This window comes from Coturnix japonica, chromosome 2 (genome assembly GCF_001577835.2).
Source record: "Coturnix japonica isolate 7356 chromosome 2, Coturnix japonica 2.1, whole genome shotgun sequence".
Classification (NCBI taxonomy): Eukaryota; Metazoa; Chordata; class Aves; order Galliformes; family Phasianidae; genus Coturnix; species Coturnix japonica.
Window position 1 is genome coordinate 78652693 of NC_029517.1, and position 18476 is coordinate 78671168.

General features: G+C 34.8%; 1 protein-coding gene across 9 annotated transcripts in view; it reads right to left on the reverse strand.

Annotated features, from left to right (window-relative positions):
- The window catches only part of BBS9 (Bardet-Biedl syndrome 9), a 255445-nt gene that overhangs the window by 137687 nt on the left and 99282 nt on the right, over positions 1 to 18476 (reverse strand). For 7 of the 9 annotated variants that reach the window (XR_001553371.2, XM_015855026.2, XM_032442561.1 and 4 more), the window contains one exon: positions 1802 to 1984. The exons of 1 other annotated variant lie outside the window; for it this stretch is intronic. Coding sequence is in view for 6 of the 8 variants with exons in the window: in XM_015855026.2 (XP_015710512.1) it covers positions 1802 to 1984 (183 nt within the window). In the remaining 2 variants the exon portion in view is untranslated. Of the gene's footprint in view, positions 1 to 1801; positions 1985 to 18476 lie in introns of those variants that run through there. One more of the 9 variants, XR_001553372.2, reaches the window with a different exon arrangement.

Here is an 18476-nt window from a genome sequence, read left to right on the forward strand (position 1 = left end):
AATTACATTCAGAGTTCTGTGGTTCCGTAACAACTTCAATATGGCATGTATTTCAGTATTTTGTAAAGGTTTCATTTCAATTTCCACCTACAGTTATTGCTGGCTTATATTCTTCATCCTGATTGCTCTGAGGGATGAACACCTTTACAATATTTATGCAGGGTCTTACAAGTTTAATATGGATCTTTGTGAACTGCTATATTAAAATGACATTGAGATATATATGAAGCTGGTATCCTGTATATATATATTATAGATATGCAAAGCATTTCCCCACAATTTAGAAAGATGTGTCACATGCAATGCAATCTTTGATGGCAAAATAAAAGTGAGTCATGCAAAAAGTAGTTGGGCTTTTATAAGATTGGTGTGAACCTTCTTTCAATCCCATTCATGTGAGTACACACACCTCAGTTGCGCAACATAATTTTCAAGTTTAAAAGAGCCAAAAATCCAAAGCATATCTCATGAAAACTGCTTCGTTTTGCCTCCTATTGGTCAATATCATGTCAAATGCCAAAATATACTTTTTTTTCCCAGCTGAAACTGTAGACCACTTGTAGTTTACTTGGAACACAGCACAAACTTTCTAAAATAGCCACAAACCATTCTGAGTCTGGGTATGTACAGAAGCCTGAATTCACTGTATATTGCAAAAGCTATGTACACAGCAGTATAATTAGAGTGTAGTCAGAGAATTTTTATTTCTTCTTACATTTAATTTGTCTGTGAAAACAGTTATGCAGTATACTTCAATTTCTGGATGCCTGAAAGACACTGTTTTAAGAGGTGTGCTATTAGAGCTTATTTATCTTCTAAGTTTAAGTATTGTTTAAGTACCTTATCCTAGAATCCAGTGGATAGTTAGATTTGAAACTCACTGAATATTAATCTTTAGTTGTTAAAAGCTTTGAATATTCCTTATTTCCACTACAGAAATAACATTTAGCTGGGGAACTCATATCAAAGTAGAATATGGTCACTGATTAATTATGAGACTGAATACATCATGTGACTGTGTGTACATGCCTACTCATTACAGTTATTATACTGGAATCAGTGTCTAAAGGAGAACTTATAGAAGAGGATAGACTCTTTAGCCAGGTCTGTGATGACAGGACAAGATGAAATGATTTCAAACATAGAGTGAAGATGTACGTTGGATATAAAGAAAAAGTCATGTACAGTAAGTGTGATGAGGCACTGGAACAGGCTTGCCTAGAGATATAGTGGATGCCCCAGTCCCAGAAGACATTCGAGGCCAGGCTGGACCAGGCTCTGAGCAATCTAATCCAGCTGTGGGAGATCTGGTTTGTTGCAGGGTAGTTGGACTAGATGATCTTAAAAAGTCCCTTCCAACTCTAAAAATTCTGTGATTCTATGAAGGTGTGTATGCAAGGACACAGGCGTGTATGTATACCAGGCAGTATTTGTATTAGTGTCTTTAAAAAATTAGAACTATTCTGTTAGCTTCCATCTAATTGTTCATACTAACACAAGCCGGAGTTGCTATAGGAGGATACTCCCAGTTGTCTTAATAGAAAGGATTTGTTAAGTAGGAATCAACTGTTACTTTTTCATCAACTATTCTACTACCTAGTCCAAATTCTCAGCTTCTCTGTGAAATCACATGGTTCGCATCAGAAACCTACTCAATCACTTTGAATAAATCAAATTAAAAATAATAATAATAATAAAAAATAATTTAAAAAAAAAACCCTCAATCTTCAACAAAGAACACAGAGAAATTCTTTTAAATTAGCATTTTTCCTGTAATTCTTACAGATTCTTAGCTTCTTACCAGCTCTTTTGTATCTTCCTCTAATGGCAAAAATGTCGCCTCCATAATAGCAACTTGATCGGTGTTAAGTTTCTGCCATAGGCTGATCAGCATAATCACAAGATGGGTGGCACTTTTCAACTTTGTGAATGCCTGGAACATGTTGGCCTGATTTTCTTCTGCTGCATCTGCTAGAGCTATTACCTGCAAAAATTGCAAACTTCTGTTAAGTATAATTTTACCATCAGTGAACACTTAACACTGAAATTACATTTGGCACACTCTTATTTTCCTTTAGAAGGTCCTGAGGAACTCTGTTTTCCATAAACACAAACCGCAGACTATTAAATGAATTATCATTTATCTAGATTTTTCCTTTGTATACCCAAGGTAATTTCAAGTCCATATGGCGATACAATTAATCTATCTAGTACTACAGTCAGTGTCAAAACGATTTTGTTTAGTGTGTATTCTTAAGGCATTTCTAACACTGATCCCCACCACATCACATAATACTTGATAAACTAACTTTCAGGTTTATGCCACACATGATGCTAATCCCTGTATGACCAGAAAGCCTACTGTATTAATCAAAAACAATATGTTGATTTTATTCCATTAAAAATGCAATATATGATTATTTCCACATGAACGGAACAGACATCTGTTACTTTATTAATTCCCAGGTCTCTCTGTGTTTTGCACTGGTTGTTTCAGCATCTATGCCAAAATGTAAACAGTAAGAATTCTGTTTATGACAGCAATACTGCTTTAACATAACAGCCATCGATTTTGAAATTATTTTTAAAATCAAGTAAAATGGCAGATTCATTTCTTGTAAGATGGTAGGATGACTGACACTTCAAAAAAGCTATTACATCCTGCACCTTTCAGAAATAACTTCTCACTATAGCTGATCACTCGCACCACAATGACAAAGGATGTTTCTGAAAAGCACTGTCAAAAACCGATTTTTCCTTGAAATATGTTTAGATATTTTTCCCCACTCACTAACGAAGATGACAGTGTTTTCAGTATGCAGTTGCCATCATTTCAATATGCCAACAATACATTTGCCGTGGTACTTGCACTGATTTAATTCAGCTAAAGGTACGGAAGTTAAGTGGTTTATCATAGGGTGGGAGCACAATTTATTAGACCTGCTTTCTTGAACGCCCCAAGATCCCCATGTTGCCTAAACAGTCCTTGGTTTGTGCAGTGCAGATTATCTTCTCTGTCATTTAAATCAATTCAAAACACTTCCCCTCATCCACTTTCTCCTTCTATGTATTTATCTGTGAAATGGGGCAATAGGTTCCTGACTGGAGTTGTGAAAGGCCTCCCAGAAACACTGCCGAAGTGTAATTAGTATTACAACAGAATTTACAAAGTAAAACTTGATCCATTAGCATTTGGCAACAACAGGAAAATGAGAATACTATACAATGCATCCTCAGCCTGGAAACAAAGCCAACCAGCTGTTAGCATTTGGTGGAGGAAAACTATTTTTAAATCTGCAACACTGGCATTAGAGATGTGTGTGTGTTCCCTCCAATTTCCCATGTGACTGGGAAGATAAAGGCAACAGAGAATTTTAGGGAACTATAAATATGAAGCATTTCAAACAAAATGTGTTGATAGCTTTTGTTTTAGACTGTAAAATGCTAAATTTCCAAATAAAATGGAGAACCCACAGGACACTTCCAAACTCAAACACTGAATAAATCAGAGCAGAGTAACAAAAGGGGAGGGGAAGAGACAAGCCCAGCTAACTGCACTAAGAAGTGCAGAACTGAATCTCTAACAGTAAAAAACAAAATGATCTAAAGTGCTCATAAGAAAGCAATACTATCACAGCCAGGAAAGCCCAGGTGCTCTATCTACCTTATCGTTCTGCAAGAGGTGCAGTTCTACAGCACGGTTACTCTTCTGTGGTTTTGTGTGAGAAAGCCACGTGACAAATTCACCACTGCAGGGCACACTACATGAGCTGCAACTGACCACCACAGCCAGTGGTTGTACACACCACACAGCTCAGTCATCACTGAAGACACAAGCAACAACAGCACACAAGTTCTCTGCAGCCAAACAGTAGCCTTCAAATATCTTATCGCGTTTCCCATGCAACACACATTCAAAAATGTTGGGAATAAAAGTATGACACAATGAACTTAACATGCCGAGTACATCAATCACTATGGTCCTTAAAACACCATTATGAGATGGAATAGTGGAATGGATTGATTCAAAGTCCCTGGAAATTAGAATAAAGCTGTATCTTCCTCCTGGATACAGCTCAGCCAGTATTGTGTCAATAAGGCCAAAGAAGCAGAGAAAAGTCATTATGGTGTGTGACAACTGCTGGAACTCCTGTTGTACAACAGAGGTAAAGGACACGTTTTAGGCTGAGTCACTCATGAATTCCTCGATGACCTCTCACACTTAACATTTTTGATAGGCTATAAGACTAAAATAACTAAATCTCATACTCCCAAACAACAGCTAATGCACCAAAACTAAAAGCTATTTTAAAGAAGTAAAATTACAATAGTCAAAAATTTGTTACAGCTCAATCTGCTTATTTTATTTTATACATCTATTTTATTATCCTTACAAATGGAGACAAAACTTAAAAATTCCCCCAATATATCTCATTTCTTCACAGAGTAGGAACAAAAATATATGGCCCAAAGCGTAAACTAAGCACAAAAAATTAATACAACTAAAATATAGAAATTATCCACAGTGTGTAAGGTCTATTACTGCCTATTTGACTTTTGCCTTTCTCCTTGGGCTTTCATATCACAGAGCTGCCAAATAAAAAGTTAGCTAAAAACATCTGAATTACAGCAACCTTCTTTCTGAAAGCAATGGAAGAAAGGAAGGTGGCAGAAAGAAAAGAAATAATCTAAAAGGTCTTGAAATTGCTTGAAAGTATGTTATTTGTTACATACTTTTACAACTGACCAAAACGTATATCTCATTTACAGCCAATTTGTTTAACAGCTTCTCACCAAATTCTCCCTGTGTTCCAATACACATCTCTACAGGAAAGTACAGGTCAGTTACAATTATTAATGACAGTACGGTGCTGAAAAGAAAGAGAGAAGCAGAGAACAACTACTGTCTAAATTAAGATTGTGCTTTTAATGGAGTTTTAAGTTTCATATTCACAGTTAGCGAAGGTATGCCTGAAATCAAGAAGTGTTCCTGTAATCTCTTAAGAACTGTGCCCGTTATCGCTATTACTGATATTCAACTGCAAGTATTTCCAAGTACAGAGCATTTCTCACATTTTCAGAAGGACTTTCCACACTTATTTCAATGCTAAGCAGATCTTTTAAGATTGTCAGGTATTTGAAAACTCCACGCTGATGGCAATTCCAGTTTTAAAAATAAGTAAATAAATAAATGCCACATAACTCCATTATTAGCACATAATTAAAGATATTTGGGGGCAGTGCTATAACATCCAGCAGCACTAGAAAAAAGACTGCAAAAAACCCCCTCTTCTACTCCTATATACAGAAAAATTCCCTAAAGCAATAATGAACATAATTACCCCAGGTTCATTCCAAATGAAATTCCAAAAACACAAAAGGCCATAGTAGCTGACTAGGAAATTTAAGAAATCTTTTTTCTTTCTTAAGAAGAGCAGGAATGAGCATGAAGCTCCACACGTTTTCTTTCGAGTGGGGAGTCTGTTTTCTTGGAGAACCAAACGCCATCGGGATTGAAGACTCTCACAGGTTTTGTGCCAGATTCCAAAAACAGAGAACAGGAAATTTGACTGACAATTTGTTTTGCTTTTTGAAAATGGCCAAGAAAAACATAACTGTTCACCACAGGAGAAACTTTAGCCAACTGTTCTTATTCTCATATATTTCTAACACAATGGGTTCAGCTTCTAGCAAATTTGAAGTGTCTTTATTTTCAGTAGAAATCGGGTAGCGGAAGACAGCACAAGTTTGGTACTTAAGAAATACAGGATCCCTTTATGTTTCATATATTGAATTTAAGAGACAGCGTTCTGTGTAAAATGTGTTAAGATAAGAAAAACAGCACCAGAACTGTAATTATTTTGGACCAGACACAAGGAGGATGATGAATTATCAAGACAATTATCATGCACTCGACAATAAACTAATGCACGAAGCCTCCCTATCTAGTTTCAGAACACAGCTAGCCTGTACTAAGGAAGAAGCATACAAGCAAAAGCAGTGGTCACAAGCTCATTGGTCTCCTCTGGCAATTGTTCCAAATTTAATATGGAACCATTCATTGTAAGGTATCTAATTGATCCAACCCCTTCCAGCTTATTTTTAATGCAAAGCTAAATCCTCATGAGGTAAAATTTTAATGCATATAAAGCACAAAAAATACAGAGATGAGAATTCCCACAATGACTACTTGTTCCTTCCTGTTGCAATGGGACATTTAGTATTATTCTACTTCACTACTTCCTACATTCATTTGTTTTACAAAAGGAAATACAATTCAACAACTACATCTATAACAACATCTAATAAACATTCTTCTTGTGGTTTTAAGAGGTCTCCACCACATATCTTAGATCACATGGAGCAAGCAAGCATTTAAAGTCAGTTTTTTAACCCTACAAGTCCTTTTCTTTATCGTACAGAAGGCATGTAGCCCTGCACAAAATGTGCCAGTAAAGCAAATCTTTAGAACAGTTAAGACAAGGTGGTAGCAATCATACCAGTTGAATTAATAAAATTCTGAATATCCTGAATATTCTAGGGGATAATTTTCTTACGGGTAATTCTCAATGCAGTTTGAGCAAATGGTGGATCTCTGCACAGATCTCACTCAAAGACCATTGTGCACACAGCTTTTAACAAGTGACCAAGGCTTTATGGAATGCAGGCACAGATATCCATGTCAGAAAGTGATCTTTATCTAGCCCTCTGTCACCAGGACAAATAACTGTGTCACTCCTGCACTTTACCACTGTGGCATTCCCACAACCTCAGCACAAATGTAGAACATGCATCAGAGTTGAGTACCTCAGGCCACAATTATCCCACTCAGATATGAATGCCCCCAATTTCACTAACCATGGCCAAAGATTTTGAAACTACTGCACAGCCCCTCTGTGATGACAGCAAAGCATCAGTTCACAAGAGCACCAAATGCTCAACTTTCAAGTGAAGCCCAACATAACCCAGTCCTGAGAAAAGAGCAGAGATGAAAGAGGCAGCATTATGAGCTATGGGCCATTATCTAGATGCACCCAGATATCTCCCAAAACAAGCATGAAATTACTGATCATGCGAAGTAGTTACTACAGCAATCTGTGCCCCTGAAAACTAGAATAGCTATATTAATGAAACACTCGAGGTTGCAAGAAATGTGTTGATTTCTTTTATTATTTCCATGACAGAATTATCTCCAATAGCTCAACAGCACCTTCTCCTAAACTGGAACTTGCCAAGCAACAGTATTGCCTACAAGCACAACACAGATTACAGATTAAGACTGACAGATTAAGTCCTGCTTTAATCAAAAAATTTTTGAAGGCTAATGCAAAATATTTGGTGGGTTCAGAACTGCAGTCACCTGAGTACATTAGGTAAACACACCTGATTGTTAATGCATTTAAATACAAGTTAAAATCCTGGTGGATCAATAACATCTTACTCCAAAAGAAATATGTTTTTATTAGGTAAAGCATTTAGACAAGCATTGCTAGTAGACTGGGTTAGTTCTACATTAAAAAAAAAAATAAAAAATGTCATGATCTAATTAAACTGAGCATATTTGTTTAAAAAGGCTGCTCTTCATACACAAATTAAAACTGAAAAGTTTTGTCTAAAGAATAAAAATGTAGTGGCAAAAAAGTTCTTTCTTCCATTACTTTTGCCAGTTTACTGCTTTTATTTAATCTCTCTATGCTACTTAATACTGTGGCTTATTCACAGTAACAGAAAAAAAACTTCTGTTGCCTATAATATTTCTTCTGTCTGAAGCAACATTTCCAGTTAAGGACACTTAGATTTGATTAATTTACTTTATTCTATTTGCCTGAGTTTCTTTCTCTAAAAGCCAGATGAACTAATGAAACTTAAAAGAACACAGAAGTATTTAAGCACCTAACACCACACCTGCTCTGAATAGTCTATCTACGAGTAATATCACCAGTTTTACAAGTGAGAAACTGCTTATTATTTGGTACAATTATTAGATACCAAGATGGGGCAAAATATTTTTCATGAAAGAATGCCAAAAGTTATAGCATACTCCAAAACATATATGCTATTTTCCAACACATGCAGAAGCAAGTCCTTCACTGTAAATCAAAATTTAAGTATGGAGATATAAAATTAGTAGCTTATCTGAGTGAAAGAGCATGTGGTACAAACCCCGGGAAGACGGTGAGATACAATGCATCCTTTACTTCCCCCTTCAAAACAAAAGTTCCATTTAAGTGTACAGATGTGCCACATAACGCGCAGATACGTCAAAGAATCACTGATAGCCAATGAAGACTGAAGACAAGAGTTTCACTGTGAAGCTGTGGTTGAATTGGCAGCAATGTATTAAAAAGTTGAGCCAAGCATTAGCTAAATGGAGACAGAGAGGTGGAGAGCTTGGTTTATATCACTAAATACATGGTATTATGTAATGATGACAAAAATATTTTACAACTGAGGAACAAACTTTAAACAGCAAAGCTGCGTGTTTGGCATCTTAAAATAAGCTGTCAGGCTAAACAAATGGTTAAAGAAAACTATCAGGGGCCTGCAAGTTTTTAACTTTATTTCATGTATTTTATTTAAGGATGGACAGGAAATTAAGTATCCACTAGAATTCAACCACATCCCACTCGCAGCCCAGCCTGCCCCGCTGCTACCCCCTGCCCCACACCATTATGGTGGCAGCTCTGCCCCACTGAGCGGCCCAGCCTGGCTCAACACCGACTGCACAGTGGTGTGCAGTTGGCACTGCATGGGCTGATGCTGGGACATGGGGAGGGCGCAGGGCAGCGCTGACCCAGTTATGGAAGATAACTGTGAAGTTCAGTACACTGGCTGCACACAGTACCATGAAATTAGATAAAGAGAATAATAGAATCACCAATACCCCTCCCTTTACAGTCACATCCTATTCGTGCCATTGCTTTTTTAGCAGCAAACACATTTGTGAACAACTATTTTCAGGGATGAAGTATAAGAAGAATAACATTTCATCAAAAATCTCTGATGAACACCTTGAGAGCCTGCTGAGAATAGCAGCCACTGCCACTGAACCAGGATGAGGCATTAGTTTCACAAAAATAATGTCAAATAGCCCAATAGTTTCATGTTTTTGTTTCCGTCTTTTAACAAAAAAATCAATTAATACAAGTATTAAAAATCAAAACTCTTTGTAGATTATATATTAACTATATGATCCATTTTAAGAGGAATGATCCCACTTCTACAAAAAATTCACATACAGCAAAGTTCAATGGGCAAAATCAAGGCTTTACTATCATCACTGGGAATGCTGCATTGATTCAGTAAGGGCAGCATTTCATTCTTTTAAAGGGGACTACATTAGGTGTGATTAGTCACATGCATCTTAGTAGACAAAAAGAGTCTGCAGTATGTTAGATACATAACCAGCTTAAGAAATCAACAGTAAATCCAAAAATCATTGTTGTTTCCCAGAAATTATATACTAAACCATGTATCTCCTAAATCATGTTTGTCTCATAACAATGCATTATTATAAAAATCAAGAACAACAAACCTGTTGTAGACAAACACATCTTTAAAAGGTCAATAGAAACAAACCAGACTAACACACTTAGAGATATTCTTCCATTTGGATAGTGACACGTGAAACAATTCCAGCAAATTCTGTTCCTAACACCTTCATCAATAGAAGTATCAATACTGAACAAGTCAGCAAGCCACTTAAAACACTGAAATACTAAGCTAAATTCCAATGTATTGCATTTGTCCACCCAATTCCATTTGCAATTTTGGCACATCTGCTTTTACTGAGCAGCCTGAGAGAATATCCAAATTTTCTCATCCAGTTTGGCTAATATATAACTTAAAATGATTAGAAAACACTGTAATTGCTAACACTGTTTAGAAGTAACAGTAAGGCTCAGAATGATTCAATTAAATAATGAAGTGGAAACCCATTTTAAACACAACAAAGAAAATGGATGGATGGCTAATTAGAAGCTCAAACTCTTAACTAAAACTCCAATTTCAGGACATCTCTCAAGAATACTTCACTATTTTGAGACATTTTGTAGGATTTCTCTGCTGGTACAGATCTTGAGAAAGTGTGCCAGTACATTTGGAAATAAAGCAAGCTTTTCAAGTTGAAGTACAAAGGTCCAAAAACATGTGAAATGTTTGTTTGAATACTCTGCCCTTGAATTGGAGTTTTTCTGTAATTTTTGTTCTGAAAGAATGACAGCCATTTCAAAATAAAGGAACACAGTGACGAAATGCAGGTTTTGGAAAACTCAGGCAAAAACAACAATCTATATTAAATTTGACCAAAATTAAAAGAGATTGGAGCTCTTTTACAAAAGAAAGGTGGAAAGAAAGGTTTCAAACCAGGCTTTCAGTTAAGTGAAAATTCAGTGCTTATTCAAGGTGCCAAAAGAATATGTTTCAAACATTATCTTTGCATTTCTCCACAGATGAAGCATAACAGAGAACACAATAATGCCATGATGCTCAGAAAATATTTTCTGTCATTTTCTGAGATGCAACCCATTTCATAAGATGTTTGACTTCTATGCCTACAGTCATAATCCTAATATAAGTCCTATAATAAAGAAGCAAAGTATTTACCATAACCCTGGGATCCTTCATCTACAGCAAAAAGAAAGAAAATGGAGAAAGGAACCATCTGAACTAACACCACAGTCTATTCAACGTCAGCTTTCCAGGTGGTGATCAAAACAGTCAGCGTGCTTTTAGGTCACCGATTTCATTGTGCTGTGGATAATGACCAAGCAAATGATTCCCATTCTTCCACACACCTGGAACTGCACATTTTTTCTTTGTTTCTTTCTAACTCTCTTCTCCAACTGAGAAATTAAGAGAATTCTCACCTGAAGTGCTCTGTTAATTCACAAGAACAAAGATCACAGGAACAAAATCAGGTGAAGTTTTCTTTACGCTTGCACCTGCCTTAGCCACACTATAAACAATGCCACTGAAACCTTTAAATTAGAAAACAAGTAGAAATAAAAGACAAGTATATACCTACCTCTCAAATTTGTTTTTCTTATGTTCAAATTGCAAAGCTAAAGATTATTTTAATATGTAAAAGTGACATTAATACAGCATTATGTCAGAAGATTGTCTCACCACAGCCTATGGATTGATATCCAGTAAAATAAATGCCAGCATTATATATGCATATGTGCATTTGGAGGACTGGAGCTTTATTATTCATCATAACATTTCTGTATCATTCTCCTCTTACATCACTACACATATGTGAGTCTATATGGCATCCTAACAGTCAGTTCAAAATATAGTTATAAACAGTCTTTGAGAAATGTTACAGGTGAAAAAAACCCAAAACAAAATCAGCTAAAACAGTTCAAAGTTGTACATGCAAATGTTTTTAAACCATACTTGGAAATATAACTATTTTCAATAGGACATCAGCTAACTCTCATATCAGCTTATCCACACCCCACAATACTCATCTTTTCCTCAAAGTAAACAAAGACCCAAAAGATAGAAGACCTTACAAACAGATTAGAGAAACTCCTTCCAGTATCAGTTTAGGATTAATTCTCCACTGAAAGAACACCTGTGTGACACACTTGCCAATTTTTTAAGATGAACACATATTTTACATGGCCTCTCTATCTATGCAGAATGTTGTATGCTGACAGAAAAGCAAGATGGTTCAGGCCAACCTGGCCATAAAACAGGAATAATATTTCTCAGCTTTCTCAGTCTTTGGATTGAGACAACATCCTATCACTAAATACATCATCCTATCACTAAATGCGTAGAAATGCATTTATACTGCAACCTTCCATAAGCAAAGTTATCATTCCCCATCTTTCTTCATTCTAACAGGCAGCTGATTCCACCAAGGACCTATTGACCTAGACTAAGATTTCCACTGGGAGAACAGATGAAAAAAAAGAGAGTAATTGTGAGGTGGGTGAGCTCAGATCTCTAAAATGTGATAACTGACCTTGCATCCCTCTCTATTTTAAGTCTAGGGGAAAAAAAAAAAAACAACATATATATGTATCCTCATTTTATGAGCATAAGTTTATGAATAGCTCTACTGCATAATATTTGAATTAACAAATAGTACCTTCAATTATGTTAGAAGAGGAAAGAGCTCATTTTTCAAGGCTAATATGTAATCACACACAAACACACCCCACTAAATTAGCAACAAATGTTCTTACTGATTTTAGCCAAGATAGGCTTCCTGATAAGATTTTCTTTAAAAATAAAATAAAATAAAAATCTCAATTTAAATTTAATCTTTTTCCCTTGATGTAATACAGCTGAAGTTCATGCTCTGGTTCAGTCAAATCTAATAGTTTTAACTTAGTTTTGTCCATTACTGGTCATAACAAGATGTATTCAAAAGGGTATTTATGTTTGCTTTATTCTATTGCATAAAGTTGGGAAAACACATCTGGGTCATGTACATTCTAGCCACACTACAGACCAAAAATCCAGATAAACGTTGTGTCTAGAGGGATGACTAAATAAGTTGGCCAAATATCAGAACAAATTCACTTTGATGTTTCAAGTTGGTGGAACTCAGAAATACGACCTAAAAGATAAAGTTACATCTTCTGAAAGAGTACCAACTCTTGTTTCCCTTAGTTTCTGCTAAGAAAAATGAAAAGCATTCCTGCTGAGTGATGGCAGAATATAAAAGTATTAAAATGGTAGGAACTCAAGAAAAAGCATTTCTCTATTTTAGCTCATATTCATAAATAGCTCATGCTCATCCCCTTTTCAGGACAATCTCTAGTGCTTGCCTCCACTGTAACCAAAAATGGGTGGGAGTCTGCTTAGAGCACTATAGAGAAGGGTGGTATTCAAGATTCATGTTGCAAGTGCACATGGCAGAACTCAACCTGAGTGGATTTGATCTATATAACTCACATCCTCAAAGCAATGCTCAGTCACATGTCAAAAACTAATGAACTATGAAATATATAAATTTATAAACTCTTGCATCAGGTACGTATTGAGCTCAATCTACCATGTAATAAAACAGATAACTGGCATGCTGTTGAATGATAGGACTGGAGAGAATTACTAAGCACCATTCCTGTGGGAAGAAATACTAACAAAAACTCAGTGCGCAATGAGAATATGAACCAAACATTATGATCTTTTCCAAATGGAAAATTCCTAAGGGAACATATAAAAGAAAAATAATTTCCCAAAGCTAAGAACTCCATTGCAAAGCCTACCATTAAAGGAACTAGAGGAAGAAATGTCAGCTGCCCTCATGGGGCAATGAAACTATGAAGAACCAGTTTGGATCCTTAAGTTACATGTCTCAAAAATCTCCCTTTCCTTTAAAATTATGCATCAAGAAAGCATCTTTAATCTGTAACAAAAAGTTGAACTGTCCCCATGACTGTTGTATCACTTGTCATTACCAAGCAATACAAGGCAACAGAACTGAGCACTGTCCCCATCACATACTATTCCTCAAAAAGTTTATTCTGGGCCTTACAGGCATGGAAGCACGGATTATATAATTCCTTAGGACCAAATATAATGCTATCCACGATACAGTTAGCTCCAATTTCCACAACTGCCACTCCATCAGCTGAATCTGTCTGCTGTAAATGACTACATGCCCTAGAAAGACTTACTGTACCTTCTGAGGTGCATAGGCATCAAGGCATGAATTCAGGGAAATGAGTATTAATAGCAAAAGTGTAACATTCAGACAAAGCTGATAAAGGAGCATAAGAATAAAAGAACAGTAACGAGTTTGTTACATACTGGCATTCACCACAACATTTTCTTCCACATAGTAGCACATTATTTAAAAGAAAAGATTTCCAAGACTTTCCCTTAAAGTGAATAGTAAGATCTTTAAAATCTGCAGAAGCAGCCAAGAAAGTGATCCAAACCTAAATTAACCACAGCCATTTTAATTTCCTTAAGAACAAAATTTTAGTACATTTGGGTTTGGATTCATGATCTATACAGCTCAAAAGTTAAATAATTCTGGCTGTAAATGAAAGCTTTGCCTAGAAAGTGCTAATAACATTTCTCTTCCCAGTGAAGCAAGCGATCTGTAGTCTATATACCACATGCTTTTATTTAAAATGTAAAATAGAGCTTAAAAAATACACATCCCCAGAACTAAATAAGTATCCTTTAATTGGGCAGCCAGGAGGCTGAAGCATCCACTGTAAAGGAAAATCAGTGTGATTGCTGCTTGGACTCTTAAAAGTCCATCCACAGTAAATAAAAGTTCACTACTTTAGCTAACACATGAACAAAGACAATATAAAAACACCATACTATCCAGTTATTTTATTTTCTACTTCTCAGACAAGACGTATAATCCTAGTAATAAAAACAAACGCATTAAAAACAATCCTAATATTAAAGACAAAACATTTGCTTCCAAGCCTCTAGGTAACTAAAAGTCAAAATGCTTATGTGCTGTGTTAAAAAGGGTCATATGTTAATTACAAATTAATGATCTTAGTGATGTGGGTAAAAAACATAAGTTGGGGATAAAAAATAATAGTAATAAACCACTGTATCCTGTAGTCACCTTTCCAGTATGTTCTAAGCACTGTAACATTAATTAACTTCAAATAAGTTACTTAAATACAATGTGTATAGATTAAACTTCATAGCCTCATATTTTATTTTATTTTATTTTTTTCACAGATGTAAATCAGTGGATTTCTGCTCCACAGTTCTTTCATGCTGTATCTGTAAAATCTAATTATTGGCCATTTATTAAAAAACAACTATATGTAAGAAAAATTTCTTACTTGACTAAATTTGCCACTGATTTCACCATATCTGCAGTTTTACATATAGAAAAACTGAGTGGAAAATGTAAACTAAAAAGCAAGATGTATTTCCCTCAACTTAATAATTCTAATCATACTTAAATAGCTGTTTTCTGTAGGTGGATAAAACATACTCATAACAAATAATATTTACAGAAACACTGAACAAAGGCAATCCTAAACTTTAGCAACGAGTCACACGGATGTAATACTTCACTTAATAAAAGTAGCTCCATATTAAATGAAAAAACTCTTCCCCCTCCAAGATGATATTCAGCATTTTCAACATTCAAAGATCACTACCATTATCAGGAGTTATTATCAGAGTACTGATGGACAAAATCCCTTTCAAAACGGCAAAGGGGTACTTATGTCAGTAATTACCCCTGCTAATTGGAAACTGCTCTCTTTCATTTAGTCTGTTCTAGTAAGTGCTCCTCTTATCTTTTTTACCCCGTGTGATATCAGCCACTGCCTCTATCAGTTCACCTGCTGCTTCATTTAATAGCCTTGCCCCTCCATAATCACTTGTTTTCTTTTCAGGTCTCTTCCAATGTTCAACATTTCAAATGGGCATTTCTTAATTTATTTCTTCTTATCAATCTATGAAAATAGATTCTTCTTATCAATTAATGAAAATATTGCAAAGGTATTTTTTTTTCCTTTAGTCACTTTATATATTCTCTATTGGTAAATGAGTTAGCAGTGTACAATATGTATGGATTTGTATGGTAGAATGACAAGATGTTCCTCTTGCTGTTTATCTTTATTTACATTGAGGTTTCACACACAGCTAACAGGCATTACGAAAACGTATTACCTGAATCTGTAATCCATTGATAGCTCTGTGCTACCTAAACTGTGTAGTAGTTTTATCCTCAAGAAAACCACATCTTTTCTTTCTTTTTACTTAGTGGTGATTTTGCAAAATGCCATCTACAGATAAAAGTGTAAAAATGGAAGGTGAACTATGCAGAAATGAAACTATGGTAGCTACAGAAGGGAGTCTTGACTGCTCATTAAGGAATTTTTCCTTATAATAAAATTCAGTAGCACACCATCAAAAAAAACTGAATATTTTTTCATAAGTTAAGTTAAATATAGAATAAAAGGAATACAAACAAAAATTGTATATATTTATATAAAATCATATTATTATTATAGTCTTACATAGCTTTTAACAAAATTCCATTTCAGCTATTTTACTATTTTATCCATGGTTTGCATCAGGCCAATATTCCTACACTTACCTCAATCGTCTCTTAATTCATCTGAACATCAGCCTCATCCAGTTCCCTGGAACCAAATTCCTTTGTCGCATTCTATAAACTTACAGGAAATTGTTCGACCAAACCTTTAACAATTTTATATATGACCTAAGCTGAAGATTATTAGAGGTTTTCAGTAATTTTTAATACTTTCCTTAGTGACTACTGGAAACCTATATTATCTTTTACTGGAACACAATGTCTCCCTTTAGAATCATGTAGAATATATATTCAATATTTCTGCTGCTTGAAGTTACCACATTATGTCACAGTCAGGAAAAATAAATAAAATAAAATAAAATAAAATAAAATAAAATAAAATAAAATAAAATAAAATAAAATAAAATAAAATAAAATAAAATAAAATAAAATAAAANAATAAAATAAAATAAAATAAAATAAAATAAAATAAAATAAAATAAAATAAAATAAAATAAAATAAAATAAAATAAAATAAAATAAAATAAAAAATTAAAGCAACACTTCTAATGGAAAGAAGTATCTAATATGAACATAGCCATCTCAGGTGAATGGGACTTTTCAGATTCTTGAAAATTTGAATGCCAAATAGCGTTCTAGAATCCCTATTTCTGAGAAATGGGTCCTCATCCTTAAGCGAGCATTTTAAAACCCATCAGGAGAAGGCTGGAAGAAAAAATATGCTATTAACTAATTGACTTTAATAGGCAGGGGATCAAGCAGGTTTCTCCTCTATTGTGCTGTAATCTTTTATCCCTGTCTTCTGTTCTCAGTCTGACTGAAGTGCTTCAAGACACAGAAATACCTATGCAGGAGAGAATACTCACAGATGCACTAAGATTATTCTTAAAGCTTTTCCTTTAATTTGTGTCACAATCATAATTATGACAACAGAAAAAGCTTGTTAATATTATAATTTCTATTTCCTTCCATTCCTCTTTCCCTCATGAACATCCGATGCTGCAAGTTAATTAAGCTAAATATCATTTGCTTCAAGTAAACACAATAAAGTCATTTACAACTCATTTTTTAAAGAGTTTGGTTTACATTCACAGAAAACAGATCTTACTAGCAGTGTGATTTTAGATTTCACACAGTGAGAAAACTACTTCAGTATGCATACAGATATTTTTGTAAGCAAACACACCGTGAAATGTATTTGAAAGCAACATTTAGTTTTATGGCTATAACGGTGATGCTTATACATTTGCCACAACCATCAGATAAGGTCCTGTGTGGCTGTAATCAAACCTACCTCTATATTTTACACTCTCCAAGCTTCCAATTATATTTTTATAATTGCATCATGTTCATGGGAAGCACACAGGCAGGTTTAATATTCCACAGTAAATAAGTGATTCCACAGCATCACTCAATAGCTGTTTGCTTCTCAGTAAGGGACAGATTTGTTTATAGTCTGTGGCGCTGTAAATTGGCAGAGACTGTTTCTATTCAGGAATTGTCATGGAAGTAAATATTTGCTGAATTCAACCACTAAGGATTCCTGAATTCTATTATCCACAGCTAAGAAGAATACTGGATACAGTATTTTTAGAACAGGATACTTATAGAATTAGATAATTCTATAGAAAAGAGAATATGTATATCCTCTAAATAGCATAGAATAGGATATTATTAGGAATATCTTTTTTTAGGAACATATTTTCACTACTGAAAACTACTCTCTTGAGAAAGAAATCAGTATTTAATTTGAGAAACTGTCAGGCATAACATGAGACTTTTCAGTCTGGTCCTATTCTTAGTCATTTCTAGGAGTCAAGCAAGTCAAGAGCTTTATTCCATGTCCCATTACAATTGCTTTTATTTGTGTTTGAGTACTTGGTGAACTGACAATAAGCATCAATATACCTGTCAAAACAAATATGTTCCACACATGGCTTGAATTAGATCTCCATAATTGAAGAGCTAATACATTAATCCATGGTGACATGTACTATATGAATAGCAGGAAAAGTGTCTGTTTTTGTAATGTCTTCACTACTGTCTATCCAACCTCAATCTGTTTGCTTGGCAGCCCATGAAGTAATTTTAATGTAGAAATGCCCAATTTTAAAAACAATTTAATCTCTTTCCATAATATAGGCTAAGGAATTATATACTGTTTTAGTTAAAGAACTAACAGAAAAGCAAGGGTAGTAAACTATCGTCATTTTTTTCATATTTCTGCAAGGAACATTGTGAGCTGAACTTGTTTCCACTCCCATTTGTAATTGCTTTACAATGTATTAGTTGAATGGTCTTAAATCTGAATAATTAATGCAACTAATTTTTACTCTGGTTCTTGCACTTCCTAAGATTAGCCAATGTTCTTCTGTTAATATAGGTAAGATACCCGATTTTGCTTAAGCTCACCTGATTATCATATAATATAGCACCAACAGTCATATAGCACCAAGACTTA